We start from the raw sequence: 25,295 nt of genomic DNA, 5'->3' as shown, positions 1-25,295 counted from the left end.
TCAATTTATCAGTCCATCTATCTACCCATCTATCACATTTTTCTCTCTATCAAACCATTGTCTGAACACTTGAGTAGGTTGTTTAACTCACGCTCGTTGATCACTTAATACTGCCAAGTACACTTCTTAAGAACAAGGCTATTCACTTATGTAAACTTAAATGTAGTTATCAAGTTTGAGAAATTTAACTTTGATATAAAGCTTACAGTCTATATTCCAAATTTTTATATGTCCCCTAAGTGCCTTTTTGTGTCTTTTCTCTTCCCTTATTAGAGCCTATCCAGGATCATGTATTGTTTTTAGTTGTTTCTTTTTTTTTAAATTGTAGAAGCATATATAAAACATAAACTTTTCTATTTCACCTATTCTGAAGGGTACCACTCAGTTGGATTACTAATGTTTACACTGTTGAGGTCCCCTCACCACCTTCCATTATTAAATTTTCCCATCTCTCCATGAGGAAGCCCTATACCTATTATGCATTAAAATTGAACATTCTCTTTGCCCCTTTCTTTTTTTCTACATCTGGGACCCCCACAGTGCATATATTGCTATGCTTGATGGTGTCCCACAGGTTCCTCAGGCTCTGTTCACTGTTTTTCATTCTTGCTTCTTTCTACTCCTTAGATTGGATGATTTCAGTTGTCTTATCTTCTGGTTCACTGATTCTTTCTTCAGCCAGTTCCAGACTTCCTTCAAAATTCTCGGGAATTTTAAATTTCTGTTTCTATAATATTCAGCTCTGTTTACTTCCTTTTTATAATTTCCATCTCTCTATGGATATTTTCTTTGTGTTCTCTTGTTTTCCTGATTTCCTTTTGTTCTTTGTCCATGTTTTTCTTTAGCTCTTTGAGCATATTTAGGATCATTAAAAAAAGTCTTTATCTAGTATACTCCAGCTCTGGTCCTCTTCATTCATGGTTTCTGAATACGTTAATTTTCTCCTTTGCCTGGGCCATCACTTCCTGTTTCTTTTATGTTTTGTAATCTTTTGCTGAAACCTGGAAACTTTGATATTTTAATGTTATTGCTAGAATTTAGAGTCTGAGGTATCTGTTCCTTAAGCTTATATCTGGCTAGCGTTAGAGATTTCCTTGAATGTAGGAACTAATTAAAAAAAAAAAAAAAAGGAAAAAAGGGAAAGACCTTTCCCAGTCTTTACAGACTGACCTTTGCAAACACTTTCCTTCAGAGCTTATCCATACAATGAGTTTAGAGAATAGCTCTAGGACAAAGCATAGGGGCCTCCTAGATGCCTTCTCTCCAGGTACCTTTTCTTGGGCATGTGCATGGTCCTGGGAAAAATTCTTCCATTTCCTTGAAAACATGTGTCCTCTCTTCCCCAAGAAATGGCTTCCTCTAGGTCCTGGGTACCTGGGCACTTACCGCAGGTCCTACGGCCAGCGGTCCCTACCCCAGCAGCCCGACTTAGCTGCTTCCCACGGTGTTCTGTAGGGGAGCTCTGTGAGGTGCTGTGTAGGTGCAGGGCGAGTTCCGGGCTGAGTGCCACCAGCCGAGTGAGTCAGACACACGTGCTCCCCTTACGGACACGGATTCCTCTGCTCCTTCTGGAACTGAGATCAGGGACCCGCAGTGGGAGCGCAGGCGGCTCCTGAGCTGTGAGGGGTGGGGGCGGGGCCAGACGGGGCGCCCAGAGACCCTACCGCTTTCATGTGGCCTTTTTCTTGACTCAGTGCTCTCCCCATCACTGCAGTCCTTTAACTGTTTTCCGGAGGTTTGGGGAAGATGTTTCTGCCAGTTCTTGCTGGTTGTTGGAAGCTCCGATGGGGGCAGAGCCCTGAAGCACCTCACTCTGCCATCTGGTGGTGGTGGGACGTTTTGCTTTCATACTTAGTGATTGGTTAGAGTCTGCCTCCTGCACTGGAGCATCCCCTCCAAGAGAACGTGGACTTTGTATGTTCTGCTCAGTGCTGGGTCCCCAGTGCTGGCCGTGGGACCTGGTACACGGAAGGTGCTTGGGAAATACTTGTTTTTGGAATGAATGGGAACACGCGCCCTTCCAGGTCTGGGGGGCTCCTGCAGGACCTGAAGCTGCTCCTTCCCCTCCTTTTGGGCTGAGCAGGGACCTTTTTGCAGCCGGCTCCCTGCATCCGTGTCTCTTTGCTTGGGTCTGGTTAGGGTTTTGCTTGTATTTCTCAGCTTTCTGCTCCTGGCAGGGTGGTCACATCCACATCCTTCTGGAGAGTTCAGGAGAGAAAAATGAGTAACCCAAGCACTTCCTAGATGCAGAGAGAGAAATTCCAGGTCACAGACTGGTCTGACTTTCAGATCTGGCTCTGTTATTTCCCAGCTGTCCTTCTCTCAGCCTCATTTTCCTCATTCGTTAAAAGACTATGGAAATCCCTTTATCCCAGGCTTGTTGAGAGATCCAGAAAGAATAGACATGGGAAATACCTAAGGAGTTCCTAGCATGTGCCTACGGTACATTGAGTTCGTCCCATTATTTTCATTTTTATGTATTAATAGCTATCAGATGCGCGCCCTTTGTGTGCTGAACCCTTGGCGTAGAGTGGGATTGAGACAGAAGGCCCTGCCCACATGGAGCTGACCTTCTAGAACGGAGAGGCAGCCATGAACAGATGTGAACAAATGGAGAGGTGACTTAAGGGCAGAGGGCAGAGCCATGTCGATACCTGGGGAACAGTGTTGCAACCAAGGGAACAGCAAATGCAAAAGCTCAGAGTCAGGAGGGAGCTTGGCAGGTCTGAGGGATTGAAAGACACTCGAGTGCTGGGGTAGAGTGAGTGAGGGGGTGAGTGGGGGAAGGTGAGGTCAGGTCGGTCAGCTGTGTCTGCACCTGGTGACCTCTTGTAAGTCGTGGTGAAATGGGAAGTCTCTGGAGGGATTTGCTCTCGTGGAACTCATTTTGTAAGAGTGAGAATGAGCCCTCTTCACCAATAATGAAGAGAAATGTGATCAGGAGTCAGGTGTGTAGAGGGTCCCAGATGAAAGAGAATCAGAATTTAGCTGGGGCTCGGAAACTTACGGAATCTTCGAGAGCAGTGGGCCTCCAGGTGTGGTCCCTGGACCAGCAGCATCCGGGTCATCTGGGAACTTGTTGTAGATGCAGGTTCTTGGGCCTCGGCTCTGACCCACTGACTCGCACCCTCTGGGGCGGAGCCCGGCCATGTGTTCACACAAGCCTGCCGGGTGATGGTGAGGTCCGCTCAAGGTGGAGACCGCGTGCCGACACAACGCTGGGCTGTGCCAGGGGCAGGCGCTCGCTGCCTCACTGGGCGGAGGTGCTGTGGGCACGGTGACTTGCCTGGAGCAGGATGTGTTCGCGCCCACTGGGACCCCAGCTCCGCTGAGGGCTCTGGTTTCTGTTACCAGGCTGGGGGTTCCAGCCGTGGGCTGTGCTGGCCACAAGGAAGCTCACTTCCCGAGAGCCTGATGGCCCCCGAGGTGGCCCTGGCACTGGGGGGGCTGGTGGGTGTGCTGGGCCCAGCTGGGCCTTGGGCATGGCGCCCGCCGGCTCTGTTGGCAGTTGGAGAGTGCATGGCGGCTCCAGCAGACGGTGTGATTTCCTAGTTGCCAAAACCAGTTCCCCTTTTCGGGTCTCAGAAATAGCTGAATCAGCAGACCTTACTGGAGTATGAACTTCTCGTTGGTTCTGGTGTGGAGTGTTGGGGGAAGGAGGTTCTCACAAACAATTCTCCTTCTCCCGGGTTCGTTTAGAGCCAGGGACAACATCACGTCTTCGTTCCTCCCTTTGCTGAAATCTGCAGCCCTGAAGAACATAATATTTTACATAGCATTCCTTGGCCTAAGTACCAGAGGCGCCCCACTGCCTCGATAGCAACGGCCTACGTCCTTATCTTGGGTATTAGTTCAAGTACATGTTTGACTGCTCTAAGAAAGACATCACAAAATCCAGGGGCTTAAAGGAGATGAAAGTTAATTTCTCAATCGCAGCGCAGAGGCTGGAGCCTCCGCCTGACTCTGTTGCTCCACCATCAGCTAATGTTTCCCCCAAACCGTGGCAGCCTTCCAGCCTGGGGAAGGAGGGAGGAGAGAAAAGGGGAGCAGTTTTCTTTCAGGGCAGTGGTGTGGAAGTGGGCACAGGGGCCATAACTCAGGCACGTGACTGCACCTGCTGCCAGGGCGGTGGGAGGCTGGTCTCCGGTGGGCGGCCAATGCCAGGCAGAACTGCAGCCGGTGAGAGAAGAGCAGCTTGGCTCTGGGGCCAGCCAGGGGGTTGCCGCAGGTGGGGTTCTGTGCCCTCCCGGGTCTCCTGGGACTTTGGGCTCTCTCTGCCCCTGCTGTGAGTGCTCCCTGCTGGGACCGCCCCCTGCCCCCCACCTTCCGTCCTCGAGGCCCCTCTCCTCCCTCCCCGCTGCCTTGCCTGATGCGCCGCCCTGAATCCCACTAAAGTTCACTGAACGTCACACACACTGGGGTCTTTGCTACCCTGTCACTTAGCATAGCTGGTCTGGTGGCGTTTGAGACTGTTCCCAGCTGTCCTCACTTCCTTGGCTAGATGGAATACGCTCAGAATCCCACCCCCTGGTGTTCCCGGCGCCTTCGTCAGCCGCTCGGCAAGCATTTCTCAGCCCCAGACGGTCTTGGGAACAGACTGGCACATGCTTGGTCAGGGCCCTTCCTGGTGGAAGTGGAATTCTCTGGGGGAGCTATCATGACAAGGGAAGGGGTAAAGAAATAAGGGGGAAACGTATACCATCCCTGCCCCCCCACCAAGCAAAAGCCAAGCCAGAACAGAAAGCAGACGCCCACTCAGGTCTGCCGTGGGTGGTGTGAGTGAGCACGGCCCTCCGGCCCTCCGGCTCCCGAGCCCCATGTCCCTCGTCTGTGCAGCGATGAGGCCAGTGCGCTTTTCCCAGAGCTTTCTGGCGCTCTTGACGGCTGGAAGCCGCTGACCCAATGGCCCTGGTTTTCTGTCTGCGGACAGATTTGCCCGCAGTGGTGCCTTTGGGTTTTTGGGTGCGTGGAGGGGGCCGGCGATCCAGTCTCTGGGGAAGGAAGGGGATATTGCGAGTGCGCTCCTGGATTTGCCACCTCACACCCTGCGCCCCCTCATTTCTCTCTCAGGGCTCCAACCTCACGGACATCTGCACCCAGCTCCTCCTGCAAGGGACTTTGTTAAAAATCTCTGCGGGCAACATCCAGGAGAGAGCCTTCTTCCTTTTCGACAACCTCCTCGTCTACTGCAAGCGGAAATCCAGGTGAGTTGTCAGGAAGGTTGGGGGAGGGGCTGCCAGGTGGGCCAGGGGGCTGGCATTGGTCTACCCCTCCCACTGACTCTCAGCGATGCCCTGAGCTCATCACTTTTCTCTCTGGGCTTTTCTTTCCTCGTCTGTGAGTTGAGGGGTTTACTCTAGGTCAGTGCTGTCCAGCAAAAACATAATGTGAGTCACAGATGTTAAGTTTTCTGGTTAGCCCTATTTAGTAATAAAAAAGCAAAAAGCAACAGGAGAGATTAATTTAAATAATATATTTTCTTTAACCGAATAGATCCCCAAGTAATACCATTTCAACATGTAATCAATTAAAATATTATTATTATTTTTTTAAAGATTTATTTATTTATTTAATTTCCCCCCCTCCCCTGGTTGTCTGTTCTTGGTGTCTATTTGCTGTGTCTTGTTTCTTTGTCTGCTTCTGTTGTCGTCCGTGGCACGGGAAGTGTGGGCGGCGCCATTCCTGGGCAGGCTGCTCTTTCTTTTCACGCTGGGCGGCTCTCCTCAAGGGCGCATTCCTTGCGCGTGGGGCTCCCCCACGCGGGGGACACCCTTGCGTGGCACGGCACTCCTTGCGCGCATCAGCACTGCGCATGGCCAGCTCCACACGGGTCAAGGAGGCCCGGGGTTTGAACTGCGGACCTCCCATGTGGTAGACGGACGCCCTAACCACTGGGCCAAAGTCCATTTCCAATTAAAATATTATTAAGGAAATATTTTACATTCTTCTTTTTGTACTAAGTCTTCAACATCCAGTATGGAAGCATATTTAGACAAGCCACAATTCAATTGCTCCAGGAGCCACATGTGATTAATGGCTATTGTATTGGACAGTGTAGGTCTAGGACATGGAAGTTTGGAGGGTCTTTGTGACACACACATTCTGTGACTTTGGGATCCTAAGGTGGAGAGTTTGGGTAGGGAGGGACTCTTCTCACATTAAGCTTTTTTGCAGGAAAGGGTAGTATCTTCCTCTTCTTTGTGTCTTTTACTGCAGCTTCTTGCACTTTGCAGAGTCTGTAAACTCTTGGCCTGGGTGAATAGATGGATGGATGGGTGGGTAGGAGAAAGCAGATGTGTATATTTTTGGAAATGTGAATGATAGAATAGGTGGGCAAATGGGGGAAGGGATAGATACATGGTTTGGAGGTTTGGGACATGAAATGCATAGTAGATGGAGGTGAAGTTGGAGATGAAATGGAGAGATGTGTGGTTGGACAGTGAGTAGATGAATGAATGAGCATTGAATGGTTGGAGGTTGACAAGATGGCCAGATGGAGGGCTGAATGGGAAGCTGGTAGAATGCATGGGTATTTGGGTAGTTGGAGAGGTGGATATGAAGGCATGGTGAACTGGCCGATGTGTTTAGATGGGTGATTTGTTGAGGGCATGGTGGATGGATGAATGGTTAAATGGGTGGATGGTTGGATCGTTATGTAACTGGGAGGGAGGGTGAGCGATGAAATTTGGGACTAATGGGTAGATGTTCAGTTGGATAGGTGTGTTGATGGAGTGATAGATGGTTGATGGGTACAGAGTTGGTTGGTGTGGAAGGCTGGATAACTAGATGCTTGAGTGGATAGACAGATGAATGGTTAGAAAGAGGAAGAGTTAGGAGATGGAGGGGTGTGGGATGGGTAGATGGTTGGAGGACGGGGGGCATGAATGGGTGGTTGGATGGGTGGATGAGGGGGTACATTAGTGGACGTACAGATTCCTGCCTTTCCGTTTTCTTGCTCAGCAGGTAGAGGATGGTGTCAATTACACAACATGGCCATTCTTGAATTCTCCTTCCTGTTATTTTGCCTTAGGGGTGAAACGTCAGCTTTCCAGAGGCTTCTTTTTTCCTATATGTTAGAAAAGCTATAGCTGAGAGCTGAGGTCCAGACCCTGGGCCTCGCTTTAGCTTTGCCCCAACTTGCTTTGTGGCTCTGAGCCTGTTGCTTAACGTCTCTGAACCTCGTTTCCCTTGTCTTCTTCTGCTGGCCTCCTGAGGTTGTGGGGAGGAACACGCAGGGTGGGTGATGGCTGTTGCCTTGTCATGTGTGGGTTTCTTGTTGCCTTCTTCTTCCAGCCAGGCCTTTCTGAGCCTCAGTTTTCTCATTTGTGAAAGGGGCGTGATAAGCCCTCTTTTATAGTTGTGTTTGATAAGGTCTAGCCTCGTTACAATTGGATCCCTATTCGGCCAGTCTCTAGCTCTGTGACTCTGCCTCTCTGTGCGTCAGTTTCCTGATCTGTAAAATGGGGCTAATTATTGTCTGGGGTTATCATGAGGATTAAATGTGCTGAGAGCCTCGCACGGAGTGAGTGTAGAAGACGGGGTAGCTGCTGGTACTGTTCCTGCTGATTACCTCTGTCACTGGCTCCTCATTCAGGACAGTGGCTTGGGTGTGGCATTTAAACAGAGGCCCTGGGCTTGCTCCTTCGTGGTAAAGGCCTCGGTCTCCCTCTTTCACCATCTTTCTTGCACATTTTGCTGCTTCATTCCTGTCCGTTCCTTGAGGTCTGCCCGTTTCTGTCTCCCATGTCCTCTGGTCTCCTGCCAGGGTCCCTGCTGCTTCCGCCCAGCTCTCACTGCAGCCATCCCAAGAGTCGTCCAAGTGTGCTGCCAGCGTCCATCCCCCAGCCCTTCGTGGCTGCCCCACCCTGGGCTGTTGAAGCAGGTGCTTTTCCCAGGACTCTGGAGTTTTGAAAACAGAATGTCCCTTCAGGCTCCCGTGCTCTGCTCCCAGCTCTGAGTCTGCTCAGCCTCTGGCGACTCTAGTGCAGGCCGTTCCTCCTTCTGGGCATCTTGCCTGTGCCTGTTCAGGTACAGAGCAGATAATGATCGCACTGGCCTCCAGGGGGCCTCTGGGCCTTCCTTGTGGCCTCCGTGATCTCTCCTAAGGCTGCCCACTGCCTCCTTTCTGCAGGTGAGCCAGGCTGGCTGGAGGGAAAGGGTCTGTCTGTCTCCTGAGAGCCCTCGCAGGTGGCTAGGATTCCTGCCTCTGGCTAGGGAGCCAGAGGGCCAGAGATTGGGCTATGGTGGCTGGAACTCCAGGCCTGACTCTGACATGGTCACAGGAGATGTCTGAAGCTGCTGGCGTCTGCCAGCTGGGTTTTGGTCTCTGCCTGGTTTAAGCAGGGCATTGTCTGTCTGGGGCGTGGTCAGGGGATGTCTCTCAGAGCCTTCCTGGTTTAATTCAAAAGCAGAGGCTCCTTGGATGTTAAAGGTAGAAGGGAGGGTTTTAAAAGCCTCCATTCTTTAGAGGGGGAAACTGAGGCCCAGAAGAGCCAAGTCTTATGGATCTCAGCTGTGTGCTTAGCATCCTAGAGGCAGTAAGGTATAACAGTTCTGCCACTTACCAGCTGTGTGACCTTGGGCAAGTCATGTCCATTCTTTCTGCCTGTTTTCTCATCCATTAAATGGGGATGAAAATAGTTCCCATCTCATGGGGTTATTTTTATTGACTAAAAAAAATAATATAAGTAAAGGGGTTAGAATAATGCTTGGTGTACACAGTGTGTAAACAAGAAATATATATCTCCACTTGGATGTCTCACAGTCAGCTCATACTTAAATTGTATCTAAAATATGACTCTTCATTTTCATTTCAACTTCTGCCCCAGACTTTTTCCTTCACTTGTCTTCCTCATTCTCAGTAAATGGCACCAACATTTACCTAGGCGCTCAGGCCAAAATCTTAGTCATCCTTAATTCGGACTTGACCTTCCCCACATCCACCTCACCAGTAGATCCTTTCCATTCTATTGTCAAAATTTGTCTAGAATCTCAAAACAATTCCAATAAAAATTTGATGAGGAGTTTTTTGTATAAATGATAGGTGATTGTCAAAATTCTTTGAAATGGAAAAAGACAAAAACAGCCAAGACAGTTATGAAAAAGAACGATTTTTATTACCAGATGCCAAGGCTTACTCTAAAGCTGCAGTAATTACACAGTATGTATTGGTGTAAAAACAGACAAACACATCATTGTAATACAATACTGGGTATGGAATTTTAACCCATTATAAGCAGTCATTTGAATTTCAACAAAACTGAAGTGCATTTCACTTAAATGGCATGTGGTCATTTCTATACCCAATTGGGAAAAATGAATCTTAGCCCCTACCTCATACCATACACAAAAATCAACTTCAGATGGATCACAGATTTCAATGTGAAAGGTAAAAAACAATAAAGCTTCTAGAAGAAAACAAGGGACAGTATCTTCATGGTCTTAGAGTAAGCAAAGATGTAAATAGAACAAAAAGCCTTATTTGTAAATAAAAAATAGATAAATGAGAATATTTTAAGTTTAGAACTTCTGTTCATCAAAAGACACCATGAAGACGGTAAAAAGGCAAGCCACAGACTGGGAGAAGAATCTTTGCAATTTGTATAAACTGATAAAGGACTCATCTAGAGTACATAAAGATATTTTGTAAGCCAATTTGGCCCTTCACCTGCTGTTGTAAGTACAGTTTTATTGGCACACAGCCGCACCCATTTGTTTATGTCTTATCTGTGGTTACTTTAGTGCCACAAGGGCAGAGCTGAGAAGTTGTGCAAGAGACCATATGGCCCACACAGCTGAAAATGTTTACTGTCTGGCCCTTTATGGAAAAAGTTTGTCAACCCCTGCTATGTATCATTAAGGAAAAGACAGTCTAACTGAAAAATGGGCAAGGGGCATTCATTTTACAAAAGAGGATATCTAGATAGCCAATGAGCATGCAAAGGTGCTCGAACTCCTTACTCATAGGGGAAATACAAGTTAAAATTTTAATGAGATATACCAGAGTGGACAAAATGAGCAATAAAATGCCAGTCACGGAGGCTGTGGAGCCACTAGAACGCCCCCGTGCTGCTGGGTGTGGGTAGACTGTTATGACTATTTTGGAAAGCAGCTTGGCAGGATCTAGTAAAGTGGGTCATGCACATGCTTTGTTAACTCAGCAGTTCCTAAGTTTGTAAAGAAATGTGCACGTGTGCTCTTCATAAGACACGTATAAAAACACTCATAGAAGCACCAAACTGGAAACAACCCAAATGTCCATCCCTGTCACTACACCAACATGGATGGATGTCAGTCATTGCTACTGAGTGAAAAGGTGGCCACCAAGGGGCCCGTGCCGCATGATTCCATTTACGTCATGTTCAGAAACAGGCGAATTGTGTCTAGAGGGTTAGACGTCAGGATAGTTGTTACCCTTGGCGGGGGCCGGGATACAAACTGGACAGGGGGGAGGGGGGGGAGGGGGGCTTTGAGGTGCTAGGAAAGTTCGCACAGATGTGTTCACTTTGTAAAAATAAATTTGGCTATTTGCTTCTTTTTATTTTTTTTTAAAGATTTATTTATTTATTTATTTATTTATTTATTTATTTATTTATTTCTCTCCCCTTCCCCTGCCCTGCCCCAGTTGTCTGTTTTCTATGTCTATTCGCTGCATCGTCGTCTTTGTCCGCTTCTGTTGTCGTCAGAGGCACGGGAATCTGTGTTTCTCTTTGTTGCGTCATCTTGTTGTGTCAGCTCTCCGTGTGTGCGGTGCCATTCCTGGGCAGGCTGCACTTTGTTTCCCACTGGGCGCGCTCCTTGCACGTGGGGCTCCCCTACATGGGGACACCCCTGTGTGGCACGGGACTCCTCGTGCGCATCAGCGCTGCACGTGGGCCAGCTCCACACGGGTCAAGGAGGCCCGGGGTTTGAACCGTGGACTTCCCATGTGGTATACAGATGCCCCAACCACTGGGCCAAGTTCGCTTCCCCCATTTGCTTCTTTAAATCATTTTTTTCTGTATGTATTTTATGTTTTAATAAGTTTATAAAATGTGTACATGCACACACATGTATCTATGTATATGTACTTTACACATGTATCTGTATTGGTCTGTATTTGAACATGGGTATACATCTAGGTATCTTCACATGTCTGTGTATTTGCACATACGTGTGCATGTCTATGTCTGTATTTATACATATCCAGAAACCACACCTCCAACCGGCCCTGTCTCCTTTCTCTGCTTTATCTTGCACCAAAGCATCAGGCACTCCTGCCCTAACATGTGGCTGACTTTTTAATTTTGTGCCTGTCTCTCCAACCCCCGCCCTCTGCATTAGAAGATGAGCTCTCAGCCTTCGTTGTTCACTGCTGTTGCTCCAGCACCTAGGATAGTGCCTGGCATGCAGTAGGTGCTCAATAAATGCTTGTTGCAGGCATGGACAAATGACCCTCCGTGGTCCCTGATTTGGTGTCTTCCCCATAGAAAGCGCTGGTCAGATGATTGTTGAATGAGTGGGTAAGTGACAGAGCGAGGGCCTGGCTGAAAGAGTGAATGGTGGCCGGGTGTGAGAGATGGGGGGCTGGCGTGCTCCTTCCTTCTGGCCTTACTTAGCAAGTCCTCTGGTTTTTAGGAACTCACTGAGCCTCTTGCCATTGTCTAGCCGAGAAGCCTGGGTTTCTCTGGTTTCTCGTTGGTTTCCCATCTGGAATCCCCTGTTGGCTGAAAAGCAGCTTGTGCAAGACCAGCAAGTCTTTGATCCCGTTTTGCAGATGAGGAAACTGGCCGGGAGAAGAGCTGTGACTTGCTCTAGTCTCCCAGGCCCCGGCAGAAAACCCACGCCCCTGACCTGCACGGTGTTCCTCCCCTCCCCTGGGCACCCTCGGGTGCAGCTCTCTGCATCGCTCTGCTGAAAACACCCAAGCCCTGGTGGGGTGCTGGGGACGCCCACTTTCCCCTGCCTTTCAGGGTCACCGGGAGCAAGAAATCAACCAAGAGGACCAAGTCCATCAACGGCTCCCTCTACATCTTCAGGGGTCGGATCAACACGGAAGTCATGGAAGTGGAGAACGTGGAAGATGGGACAGGTAGCCCCTCTCCCTGGCCCCTGCCCCAGCCCAGCCCCCTGCCTCTTGGCACACTCTCTTTCATTAAAATCAGCTTTTTTATCTTTTACTGTGAAATGCAATCTACCTTCAGAAGAGAGCCTGAAACATACACAGATAAAGTGAGCGTCTAGGTGGTCCCCACATAAGAAAGAGGAAGCACTGCCAGCCCCCCAGAGGCCCCTCCCATACCCCTTCCCAGTCTGAGTTTTGTGATAAACATTTTCTTGCTTTTCAAAAATGTTTTTACCTCCTAAGTGTGTGTTACTTGACATTTAAAGAAATTTTTTTAAAAAGATTTTTTATTTCTCTCCTCTTCCCCGCCCCCCCAGTTGTCTGTTTTCTGTGTCCATTCGCTGTGTGTTCTTCTGTGTCCACCTGTATTCTTGTCAGTGGCACCAGGAATCCGTGTTTCTTTTTGTTGCGTCATCTTGCTGCATCAGCTCTCCATGTGTGCAGCGCCACTCCTGAGCAGGCTGCACTTTTTTCGTGCTGGGCAGGCTCTCCTTATGGGGCGCATTCCTTGCATGTGGGGCTCCCCTATGTGAGGGACACCCCTGCGTGGCACGGCACTCCTTGCGCGCATCAGCACTGCGCGTGGCCCAGCTCATCATATGGGCCAGGAGGCCCTGGGTTTGAATCTTGGACCTCCCATGTGGTAGGCGGACACCCTATCTATTGGGCCAAATCTGCTTCCCTTACTTGACATTTTAATTAAAAAGTCCCTGTTTTGAACCTTATATAAGTGGAATGACACCACGTCTTTTCTCTGGCACCTTGCCTCTGCCTCTCAGCATCGCGTTGATGAGCGTCAGCCACGGGCTGGCACGCACCTGCCATGCTGATAGTCTGTTGACTGCCACTGCCCTGCGTGTCCCACTGCAGGAGGTTCCCACAGTCCAGCCACTCCTTTGGTGACGGACGTTTGGGTGGTTTCTGCTGTCGATGGTTGGGAATGGCGACGCCATGAGCGTTCTCGTGCGCGTCGCTTGGGTGCACGTCCTGGAGTTTGTGCAGGGCCGGGGCTCTAATTGGTTTTGAGCCACTGGCCCCTCGGCCGTCCCATGAAACCTGTGGAGCCTCCTCAGCTCCAGGCTACGGCCGTTGTCCCTTCCCTCGGGGATGCCGGCCTGTTCTCGGAGGCTTGCCGGCTCTCGTCCTCGCCAGCCGTGCGTCAGGGCTGCGACGTGTGCGGCCAGACCCCGGTACCCGAGCGGGACGGGTGAGGACACTGGGAAGCATCCCCGCACCCCGGGCGGGGTCTCGCCACGAGTCACCCCATCCCTGAGGGGTCGTGAGGGGTCTTTGCATGCAGAAGGGGGTCCTCTCCCACCAGAGAATAGTCAGGAGAGGGGAGCGAGTGTTTGAAGCTTCAGCGGGAATTTCCACTCCCGCTCCCTGGTCCTCTCGATGCTCCGGTGTTCTGGAGCCGGCAGGGCCGCCCCCCGAGGTCGCGCAGGCCCTGCGTGTGGGATGTGAGGGTCGTGGGGCTGATTTCCCCCGACGTTGCTGACGCCCCTCTGCCTCCTGCCCCTGCCAGCCGATTACCACAGCAATGGCTACACCGTTACCAACGGCTGGAAGATCCACAACACGGCCAAGAACAAGTGGTTCGTGTGCATGGCCAAGACGGCGGAGGAGAAGCAGAAGTGGCTGGACGCCATCATCCGCGAGCGGGAGCAGCGGGAGAGTGAGTGACGGGGCCCTCGGCTGGCCTTCGGGACCCGTGGGGCGTGAGGGCTTCTCCCCAGCCGGTCGCTTCTGCTGGGCGAGGGCTGTGTCTAGGGAAGGGGTCGCAGGGTCCTTTCTGGAAGGGCCAGAGCCCGTGCGGAGCAAGTCTTTGAAGGGGCAGGAGGCTCTGGGGCTGTTTCCTGTCCTGATGGGACCTGCGAGGTCACCCAAGGTCGGCTGCTGTAGCCCACCAGACACATGGTGAAACTGAGGCCCAAGAGGGAAGGGGCTTGCCCAAGGTCCTGCTGATGTGGTTGATCAGCCTGCGATTCTTGACACCCTTCACCCTTGAGGACTGGGAGCCAAGAAGCACCCTGTGTGTCTCCTTCCTCCCCAGTCTCCCCCATATCCAACTGCCCACATGAAACCACCTCTGCGTGTGCTGCAGGCACCTCAGACTCACCATGTCCCAAACGGAGCTCTTGATTCCCACCATACCTGTGCCCCGAACACTTCCCCATCTCAGTAAGTGGCACCTCCATCCGCTCTGGTGTTCACCTCAAAATCGTGATTTCCTCCTTGATTCCCCACACCCCCCAAATTCGGTCAACCACGAATCCTTTTGATTTTGCCCTCCATACATGTGCCAGCGCATCCGCTTTTCTCCTTGTCCTGCTTCCACCCAAGTACAGGTCACTGTCATCTGTCAGGGATGTGGGCCCAGCATGGCTAGATCTGTTAATTTTTTTTTTTTCTCTAGAGAAACTAGACATCTCATTTTTACATGATATTTCCTGACTTTAAATGTTCATTAGACTAAATAAACCATTGACCTTGGATTTTGGTTGGGCAGCTCGTGACCTCTGAAAGTGACCAGGGCTGGGCATGTGGTCAGCTTTGGGGCCTGGCCTGGCTGGGGTACAACCAATTAGTAACTTTGTGGTCAGACTCGTGGGCTGTGGTTGGAGCTGGGTGAAGGTGCTCAGGAGTGCACTGTGGCCTCGGTGGGCCTCGGTCATTAGAATCAGGGTGCTGTCCACCGTGGGGCTGGATAGTTGTGTTGTGGTCCAGGACACAGATCTGGAACCAAAGCTCCTGGGTCCAAGTCCAGTTGGGCCCCCTTGGACAGAGAACTTAACTTCTCTGGGCCTCAGTTTCCTAACTGTCAAATGGGGATAATCAAAGTACCTGCTTCGTAGATGACTTGAGGGTTTGGGTGGCAGACAGTAAATGCTATAAAAGCACTTGCCATTACTATTTGTCATTGTTATTTCAAGACTGGGTGGAGTCCAGGTAGAAAACGTGGAGCAGGGATCCGGGGTCAGGGTTCTCCGTGTGCTGCCCTGGCTGGAATGAAGCACTCAGCAGACTTCCTGATCACCTTTGAATTTGCAAACCATCTTCAGGTTGGGGAAGCAGCAGAGTGAAGTGATTAAGAACATAATTCTCTTACTGGACCTTTGAAAAAAAAAAAAAGAACGTAATTCTGGAGCGGGACTCCTGGGTGGAAGGCGTGATCCCTTAGGACTCCGGGGTGTATCCTCTCTGCACCTCTGCTTTGCTCCCTGTAAAATGGGGAGATTAACCCCTCCCCACAATTCCTTGGAGGCTTTCGACAGAAGCCTGGAGGAGCCCCTGGCGTTCGGGATGAGTGTGGCTGTGGCAGGGGTGGAGGGGCAGGTGGGGGGCTTGCGGGAGCTGCGGGCCTCTTCCCTCTGCTCTCACGGGTCTGGTGGTCTGCCCGGCCCTGACTCTGCCCCCCTGCGCAGGCCTGAAGCTGGGCATGGAGCGGGACGCCTACGTGATGATCGCCGAGAAGGGGGAGAAGCTTTACCACATGATGATGAGCAAGAAGGTGAACCTGATCAAGGACCGCCGCAGAAAGCTGAGCACCGTCCCCAAGTGCTTCCTCGGCAAGTGAGTGGCTCCCCGACCTCGGTCTGGCTCCCTGGGGTCTCCTCGGGAGGCTGGAAGCCCGCCGGCTGGTCTGCACCCTTGCAGGCTGGCTCCACCCAGCCCTGCCCTTCCCCCCAGGCGTCCTCCTGGAAGAGCCACTAAAGGCCCCTAAATTCTTGTGAACCAGGCTTGAGGGGTCCCGAAGGCCGGGGGAGGCACTGTAACAGGGTCTTTGAAACCGTTGACCGTACCCCTTAGCCAAACTTGAGTTTTACATTGTGACCTGGTACACACGATACATATGATTGAAATGAAAGTTTCACAAACTTAACTGTCTTTGACATACTCTGAAAATTTCTGTTCTGGTCATTTCTTCCTTTCAAAAATAATGCTGGGCAAGACTTGTGAGGGTTGCCCACCATGGATTGAAAAATGCTGCTGGGTCGGCCAGGAAACAAGAAGCCACTCTAGATATTCCGAGCAGAGCGCTCTTTACCGCAGTTGTTGGTTATAAAGGAGGTGGGCGGCCTGGAAAGGGCAGCAGGTCCTCGTGGCAGCCGTCCTTGTCTTTGGGATGTCAACCGCCCTCGGGGCCAGCCTAAAACACGCCATGTGAGGCCCCCTCTGAGCGTGAGGCGGCGTCAGCTGACACCAGCGTGCGTCCTCAGCGCCTCCCTGAGCAGCTGCTTCCAGAGAATTTTTCCAATGCAGGAGAACCCCTTTGACATCCGTTCTGAGACGGGGCACCCCAGAAATGTTTTCAAAAGCATTTGATATTTTTAAAAAAGCACCAAAGTCATTATCAAGGGAAATAGCTGAACGTTGTGGTTCTTCTTAGACTTACCTTGTGGTGCATGTTGATTTTACTTTTGAGTTACACGTGAGGGGGAGGGGAGGGTCCCATAGGCTTTCCAGCACTTTGGGTCCCCAGTTTTCCCGTTTAGGAAGTACCGCCCCTGTGACTGACCCCTCCCCCACTTTGTACCTGGGGATCAATGGGGTCGGGTGACAGGTGAGCTGGATGCGGCTCCTGGGGCTGAGCCGGGGCTCCCGGGTTAACTCTCATCCACCTGGGGGAGGGTGTCGGGCCCCATCAGGAACCCCGAGTTCTGGTCTCGCCCTGCCAGGGACTGAGGGAGGGAACTGGGGGTGTCTCATCCTCTCTCTGGGTCTCAGGCTTCTTATCTGTAACCCAGGGGGTTCCCATGCAAGAAGACAATGCTCTCAGCCATCTGCAGAGACACAGGCATCCTGTGGGCGCTTCTGCCAGGGGCCCACCCGTGGGTCTCTCCAGGCCAGGAGCGGGGGCACGTCGAGGCTTGCTCCCTCCCCGTTCACCCCCTCTGCCGCTCCTCCCCAACCACCTCTTTTGTCTATTTGCTCGGTTCTCGCCCCAGCTTTTTCTTTTCCTCACAGTCGTTCATCTTTCCCTTTTCCTCCCTTCCTAATTTTATTCTCCCTCGGGCCTATTATGTGCTGGAGTTGGCGGGGTACAGAGAGGCAGTAGGAAGAAATACCATCCACGTAAAATTCTCAGTCTGTTTTGAGGCCCTACTATGCGCCAGCCATAGGAGTAGACACCCTGGAGGGGACGGGTGAATGCTGGGAGCTCCCGACCTCACAGAGGAAGACAGATTTGCCTGTGAGGCAGTGTCTGTATTTCGGGTTTATTATTTATACCCCACCCACTTCCCCAAAGCCTTTGAGGAGGTGGATTAAAGCTCCTTGAGTGGCTTGGACCAGGGTGGTGACAGTGGAGGTGGACAGAAGTGGTTGGATGCGGGGTAATTCTGAAGGTGACAGCATTTGCCGATGGGCTGAGAAAAAGAGGGAGCGAGGGAAGGCGTCAGGGTTTTAGGGGCGAGCCTCTGAAGGATGGAGTTGCTACTGAGGAGGGAAGAAGAGGTGGAGGAGCGGCTTCCAGGGGCGGGGTGGAGCGCAGGAGCCCGGTTCTGGATGTGCCACATTTGAGGTGACCATTGGACCCCCCGGTGGACATGTTGCGCTGTTGGCCAGATGGAAGAAAAGTCTGGATGGGAGACCTCAGTGCAGCAGCTGGCGACATCTAGCTGGCCTGTGAAGCCGGGAGGCTGAATGACATCAGCAAGAGACGGGAGAGAGGCAGGGCCTGGGTGCTGGGGCCCAAGGACGTTGGAAGAGGAACCAGCAAAGGAGTCGGGGTGGAAGCATCTGGAGAGGTGGGACCAATGCTGGCGAGTGTGGTGCCCCGGAAGCCAGGGGACACACGCTGGGGGAGAGCGGGGGAGCAGGTCTGGGGGCAGAGAGCAGGGCCGAGGTTGGACTGTAAAGGCCGCGGTGCCCGGGAGACGTGCGGTTGCCCGTGGGGCACAGGCCGCTGGAGGTGCGAGGGCAGAACCTATTGGTGGTGCCCGAGGCTTGTGGTTGGCGGAGCAGAAGGCCAGGGGTTTTGGGGTGTGAGCGCCCCAGCAGGGCGGCCAGGCTGCCTTTGGACTTGGGCTGGCCTGCTGCCCTTCGGGGTCATTGGCGCCTGTTCCCAAGCTCCCTGGACAGGTCTGTGGCGAGGAGGGCGTGTGGGCTCCCCTGCAGGCCCGGGGAGGTGGGGAAGGGGCAGCCCGGCCGGCCTTGCCAGCTAATCCCTGATCCCCGGGGCGGGAAGGAGGTGTTCCACTCCGACTTCCGGCCCCCCACGCCCCCTGGGCTGAAGAACCACCCTGCCTCCTGCCAAACCCCTTGGACAGCTTAGTCCAGCCGGATGGGATAACCTGCCTGCGATTAGAACTCCAGAGGCGTTTCCTTGTCTCCTCAGGAAGGATTAGGGCAGGTTTTCTTTGCCCATTTGAGACCCCGCCAGCCTTGCAGCTCCTTTTGTAATCACCAGCCTTAAGGACCAGCAGCCCTGCAGGAGACTTTTTTAATCCAGCTTTCCTCCTCGCAGGGCTTAGCTGTGCACCCAGCCCTGGGGCTCTCCACCCACTCCCTGTGCGGCTGGCCTCCAATCTCCTCCAGGCGTATCTCTGGTCCCCTCAGGCGGAAGGAATCAGCAGCTGCAGAGCAGTATTTATTGGGCCCTTTCTCTGTTCCAGGCACTGTATTTGATCCCAGCCATGGCTTTTTGTCTTCACATGGCCCTGTGAGGCCAGGTTATTGCCATTTCCCCTGTTTTAAGGATGAGGCAACTGAGGCACAGAGAGGGGAAGGGGCTGGCACAAGGTCACACAGCTAGGAAGTGGATTTGAACCCAGGACCGCATGGCTCCACAGTCTTTGCTCTCACCCTTGGTGCTCTGCTGTGCTTATTTATTTTTATCTCTGTCTTTTCAGCACATTTCAGTTTTCCCTGATGGCTGTGTAGGCAAGGAGGTCCCTGTATACCTCCTTGCTTAGATGTGGAATCACTCTGTGAATAGTGAATAGTGAAAGTATCTGATTTATCTTTATTACCTTCAGGGTTGAACTTGGACTTGAATTCTGGTTCTCCCACTTTCTAGCTGTGTGACTTTGGGCAAGTTTCTTAACCTCTCTGAGCCTCAGTAAAGAATCTGTGCAAGAGTGATAGTAAAATGTACCTCTTAGGTTTGTTGGAGGATGCAGGGAGTCCTGCGTGCCACTTGGCCAGCACAGGGCAGCAGGAGTGATGGAATGTGGTTTGGCTCTCGGGGTAGCCTGTTTCTGCCCTGGCCAGACACGAGACAAACAGGGGCTGCATCAAAGAGGAACAAGCAAGGAATAAAATCTTTTGTGAAGGGTGTCTTTGGAGGAATGTGGCCTTTGCCCTCTAGGGTCCTCAGATGATTTGGGGGGACAACTTAGGTCCACTAATACCACTGAGTATCGATGGAGCCACTCCTGTGTGTCAACGGTGACCAGCACAGATGAAATCCCTGCAGGCAAGGAAATAACAGCCCAGTGGGGCAATCTGAAAATAGACGAAGACGGTGGAGAGAGTTGAGGATTGCTGTAGGGAAATAAGCAGGTAGAGGTAAGCAGGAGAGAAAATGGGGGTGCTAGTTCCTCCAGGGCGGGAGCAGGAAGGGCCTCTCGGGAGGGGAGGCTTAAACCAATACCTGAATGACAAGCAAGAGCCAGCCACGGGACGATCTGGGGAAGCGGCGTTCCCAGCAGAGAGAGCAGGTGCAAGGGCCCTGAGGCTGGAGAGGCTGCGAGGAGGCCAGTGTGGCTGGAAGGGCCTGGTGGCATCGGCATCGGGAGACAAAGTCACTGGGGTCAGCAGGGACAGACATGCAGGGCCTTGTAAGGGGTTTGGATTTTATTCTAGGATCTGGGAAGCCATTAGAAGATTTCAAGCAGGGGTGCAGATGAACTATCACTCATCAGACAGGCCCTGAATGCGGTGTGGGAGGTGTATCCAGCAGGGGCAGTCAGGGAAGGCTTCCTGGAAGAAGGCCTTTAATTTCCTCCTTGACAGATGTGAGATGTGACTCATTAATGGAATTCCACTAGAATGGGAGCTGCAAGGTGCAAGAGGCCTGGCCGTCTCGATCCCCTGGACCCGCAGGGCCTAGGACAGGGTCATGGATGATCAATACTGACCTGCAGCCATTGTTGCATACGTCTTCAGGAAGATTCTTCAAGCAGTGGGGTCGCAGGGGTGAACGCAAACCCCCCAGTCCCTGCCCTTGTGGAGTGCGTGGCCCATCCAGGACGTAGGCAGGGAAAGGGGGGTTCTTGCATTGGGAGCCAGGTCGTACGTGGGGCCTCAGTTTGGGACTTTCCCGGAAGACTGCAGACTCTCCTGTAGATTCCGTACTCCCAGCGTCGGCTCAGTACGTGTTCACTGGCTGGATGATACCAGGGCGCAGTGAGGAGCCATGAAGGTCGACCCATCCTAACTAGTGCTCCGTCCCCTGTACCTTGAGCTCGTCACCAAGCTAGGATGACCTTCCGCCTGGAGCCCCAGCTTCCCTCTCGTCGCCCCAAGTTAGGCCTTTCTGGAAGGCTGGATCTTGCTGCCCTGCGCATCCCAGGGCACCATCAGCTGGCAGATCCCTGGCCTCCTGACCTCACTCCTCACTCAGGGCCTTTGTACATGCCATTCCCCCTGCCTGGAACACCCTTCCCTCCACCCCAGAAGTGGCAAACTGGTGCCCTGCTGGCCCATTCCAGTTCACAGGTGTGTTTTCCTTGGCCTACATGGTGTACTCAGGAAACGTGGGATTAGATATGAACATTTAACAACTGGGAGATTTCACAGAAAATTCTGGGTTTCCGGCTTCTCTTGCACTGACTGGCTCAGCAGAATCTCCACGTGGCCTCTTTTGCTTCTTTACAAGAGTTCGAGGTCCCTGGGTTTGAGATGAGCTTCATCTGGTTCTGCCCACCGGACCCCAGGCTAAGATTTCATAGGATTAAAACGTTTACCGGCTAAATCCAAAAGGCGCCCGAGTGAGCCACTTGCTAGGTGGGTCCTGCTGAAGCGCAGAGAGGGCTGGTGACTTGCCCACATTTGCCCAGCAAGCCGTGAACCCTCCTCTATCCTCAGAAAGGTGGCAAGGCCCAGCGCAGGGCAGAAGCACGGGTCACAGCTGTCCTCCGGGCTGCCGTCCTCTGCTCCAGCAGCTGTGATGGGGGCACTTCCTGTCCCCCCACTCTGGCCGCAGGGCTGCTGGTCAGTGCCATCAGACAGCCGGTGGACAGCCGGACGCTGGGTCCTGGGCTTCCGAGAGTGGGCGCACAACATCTGCTCGCCTCCCTCTGCTGCTGGGAGCTGCCCCCTCTCTGCTCTTTGAGCCTTGGCGACTGGAGGTGGGGGCGGACGGGACCCAGGACAATCTCTTTCCCACCTGGGGCTCCCGCTCCGCAAACTAGAGGCACGGCTTCTGCAGCTCCCTCCGCCAGGGGCTCTGAATGCCTCAGCAGATGCTGCTACCTACACTCGAGGCAGGTCTATGCTCTGCCAAGCGCTGGGAAGCTAAAAATAGCCCTGCCCCCTCTGGCCCTGTAATTGGAGGCGGGACAGCTGGTTTCGATAAGCAGAAGAGCTCTGTGCTCTGGCCAGCCGCCACCTGCTTTTATTGAACACAGATTGCTTTGGCGGAAACAGCCCGTTCCCGGCTCTCCCTTTTCCTGCTGGCTTTGAGTGGGTTGCGTTTTGTGCTAAGCCTGAGATGCACCCCCAAGAGCCAGGACCGGGCGCCTGGCTGCGCCTCTGCCCCACTGGGCAGTCACGCTGGAGTCAGGAAGGCTGCCGGACCCGCTCTGCCCCGTGAGCTCTTCAGCAGCCCCCAGGCCCTCCCGCTGACCCTGGAACGGTCCTTGTTTGATGGTCCCGTCCTCCATTTGTTCAATAAGCGACTCTTGAGGCTTGCTGGGGGTTAGGACCTGTCCCAGGTGTTAGAGCGAGAGCCGTGAATAAGGCAGTCAAAAATCCCTTTCCATGTGGATACGTTCTGGTTGGAGATGGCCAATAAGCACATAAATCTGTAAACTAAGTAATTTTGGACTAGTAAGTGCTCAAAAGGGAGTAAAACAGAGAGGTGCGATTGTGTGGGATTAGGGCCCTGCTTTTGATGGGGTGGTCAGGGAAGGCTTCTTGGAGGAGGTGACGTTTGAGCTGAGACCTGAAGAATGCAAAGGAGCACCGCATGAAAAGTAGGGAAGAACAAATGGGAAGCGTCTGAGGCCGGAAGGAGCCTGGCATTTTGAAGAAGGGAAAGGTGGTGGTGTGACTAAAACAAGGAGAGACGTAGGAGAGGAGATTGGCTAGCTCGTGCGGGGCGTTGGCTCCATGGGGGCAGCAGCTGAAGAGTTCGAATTTCTTTTCTGAGTGTAATGGGAAGATCCACTGGAGAGCTTTAAGTAGGGGAGTTATAGGCTTTGACCACGATCAGCTCTCTCTCCTTTTTTTTTTTTTTTTAAAGATTTATTTATTTATTTCTCTCCCCTCCCCCCCCACCCCAGTTGTCTGTTCTCTGTGTCTGTTTGCTGCGTCCTCGTCTTTGTTGGCTTCTGTTGTTGTCAGGGGCACGGGAATCTGTGTTTCTTTTTGTTGCGTCATCTTATTGTGTCAGCTCTCCCTGTGTGGCAACATTCCTGGGCAGGCTGCACTTGCTTTTCGTGCTGGGCGGCTCTCCTTACGGGGCGCGCTCCTTGTGCGTGGGGCTCCCCTATGTGGGGACACACCTGCGTGGCAGGGCACTCCTTGCGCACATCAGCACTGCGCGTGGGCCAGCTCCACACGGGTCAAGGAGGCCCAGGGTTTGAACCGCGGACCTCCCATGTGGTAGACGGACGCCCTAACCACTGGGCCAAGTCCACTGCCCCGCCATCAGCTCTCTTGATTCCATATTGTTATCTTTTGGGGTCCCTATCTTTGCTTCCTGCTTGTTTGCTCATTCATTTCTTCTCTCTCTTTTTTTTAAAGATTTATTTTTTATTTATTTTTCTACCCCCCCCCCCCGAGTTGTCTGCTCTCTGTGTCCATTTGCTGTGTTCTTCTGTGACTGCTTCTTTCCTTATCAGTGGCACTGGGAATGTGTGTTTCTTTTTGTTGTGTCATCTTGCTGTGTCAGCTCTCAGTGTGTGCGGCATCATTCCTGGGCAGGCTGCACTTTCTTTCGCGCTGGGTGGCTCTCCTCACGGGGCGCGCTCCTTGTGCGTGGGGCTCCCCTATGTGGGGACACACCTGCGTGGCAGGGCACTCCTTGCGTACATCAGCACTGCGCATGGGCCAGCTCCACACGGGTCAAGGAGGCCTGGGGTTTAAACTGCGGACCTTCCATGTAGTAGACGGATGCCCTATCCATTGGACCAAGTCCTCTCCCCTCTTCTCTTGTTGATCCATCCATCCCCCTGTTCACCCACCATCCATCTAGCCTTCTGTCACCCATCCCTCACCTATCTACCCAGCCATTTATCCATCAAGTCATTCATCTGTCCATCCCCCACCTACCCACCCACTTGTCCATTTATCTCCCCACCCATGTGTTTACCCATCCACTCACCCATCCGGTCATCTGTTTCCCCTCCTGCTCACCCATTTTCTATCTACCCCTCCCTCCCTCTCTCCCTTTCTCTCCCTTCCTCCCTCCCTCCCATCCGTTTGTCTGTCCATCCATCCATCCATCCATTGAGCCTAAAGCAGGACCTGGAATCTAGGCACACCCACTTGACGGCCCCTGGTCATAGGGAAATGCCTGTGGCCTCAGCATTTGGGGACCCTGGTCCCCAGAGCACAGGGCTGTGGGGCCTAAGCTCTGCTTCCCTGCAGGAAGTGCCAGCTTTCGTTCCAGGGGCGGGTGGGCCAGGCCAGCCTCGTGCTGGTTGCTGCGGTCGGGATGAGGGAGGCCCTCTCCACGGCATCTTCTCTTTCTGGCAGTGAGTTCGTGGCCTGGCTCCTGGAAATTGGTGAAATCAGCAAGACGGAAGAAGGGGTCAACCTGGGCCAAGCCTTGTTGGAGAACGGGATTATCCACCACGGTGAGTCTGGGTGGGCCCCAGGACTGGAACGGGCCAGGCCCCGATCGTGTGAGTCTTCCACTCACCCAGAGGCTGTTTCTACACTTCCCTGCAGCTGCCCTGTTCCCTGGGCACAGTGTGGCCCACAGAAGGTGGGCGCCCTTGTAAAACTGCTCCCAGGGCTGGGAGACCCATCACTCACCTAGGCACAGGCATGGAAGGGCCACTTCAAAAAAGTTGGGAGGAGGGGAGTAGAATTTTCTATCTGTTCCTTTCCAAAAAGATAAGAAACATTTGTTTGTTTAGTCATTCAACAAATATTTATTGAGTGCCTCTTATGTGCCGGCCATTGTCCACACAGCAGCCAAGGTAGGTGAGGACTCTTGACCTCATGGAGCTGATGTTCTGGTTGGAGGGAGCAGAGTATGAACCAGCTCAGTAAAACTCATCAATCAAACGCGATGGGTGCTGTGGGGCGACAGGAGTCAGGGAGGAGGGTGCAGCGTACTGGGGAGGGGCCCTTTAAATAAGGGGGTGGGGAGGCCTTGCTGAGAAGGTGACGTTGGACCCAAGACCTGAGAGCGGGGAGGTCCCCGAGGCCAAAGTCTATGCAGCTTGATCGGGGACAGGGTTAGGAATAGGTCAGAAGAGGGGGCCCCCAAAACCAGGACCGCACGGAGGCTTGTAGGGGCTTTGGCTTTTGTGCCAGGTGGGATGTGGAGCCTGGCAGGGCCCTGCGTGGAGGAAGGACCTGCTCCCTCTGGCTGCGTCTCCCTCTGGCTGTGTGGGGAGGGTGGACAGCTGGGGCCCAAGTTGGCAGCGGGGAGACCCGGGAGGAGCTTCTGGAATCGTCCAGGCAGGAGTTGAGGGTGGCTCGACCAGTGAGTGAGGATGGGAGTCAGACTCTCAATATTTTGAAAGTAGGGCCTACTGGCTTTGCCGATGGATCAGAAGTGGGGAGTGAGAGAGAGAAGCGTCAAGGGCACGCCAGGACCCTTGGGCAGAGATGGCCCCCCCAGGCCCGGCAGTGCAGACTTGAGGGTTGTCTCGGAGACCCCAGCACGCCTGTCCCCACACCTCTAGACCCAAAGAGGTGCCGGGCCAGATGCAGCCCCACGCCGGCTGGATCAGGGGGCGCTTCCGGGCCCCAAGCCGCAGGTCTCAGCAGGGGCCCCGCAGGTGGTGTGAGCACCCGCTTTGCTCGTCTGCACAACGGGGAAACAATAGCACCCACCCGTGCGACT

General features: G+C 52.9%; 1 protein-coding gene across 1 annotated transcript in view; it reads left to right on the top strand.

Moving 5' to 3' along the window:
- PREX1 (phosphatidylinositol-3,4,5-trisphosphate dependent Rac exchange factor 1) overlaps positions 1-25,295 on the top strand; it is a 213,998-nt gene that overhangs the window by 130,682 nt on the left and 58,021 nt on the right. Inside the window, exons 7-11 of the mRNA XM_058287217.2 lie at positions 5,071-5,204; positions 11,952-12,070; positions 13,629-13,778; positions 15,529-15,676; positions 23,972-24,072. Coding sequence (XP_058143200.1) covers positions 5,071-5,204; positions 11,952-12,070; positions 13,629-13,778; positions 15,529-15,676; positions 23,972-24,072 — 652 coding nt within the window. The remainder of the gene's footprint in view (positions 1-5,070; positions 5,205-11,951; positions 12,071-13,628; positions 13,779-15,528; positions 15,677-23,971; positions 24,073-25,295) is intronic.

The sequence above is a fragment of the Dasypus novemcinctus genome, chromosome 24 (assembly GCF_030445035.2).
Source record: "Dasypus novemcinctus isolate mDasNov1 chromosome 24, mDasNov1.1.hap2, whole genome shotgun sequence".
Classification (NCBI taxonomy): Eukaryota; Metazoa; Chordata; class Mammalia; order Cingulata; family Dasypodidae; genus Dasypus; species Dasypus novemcinctus.
Note: the sequence above shows the minus strand (reverse complement) of the source record. Positions and strands in the feature narration are given on the sequence as shown.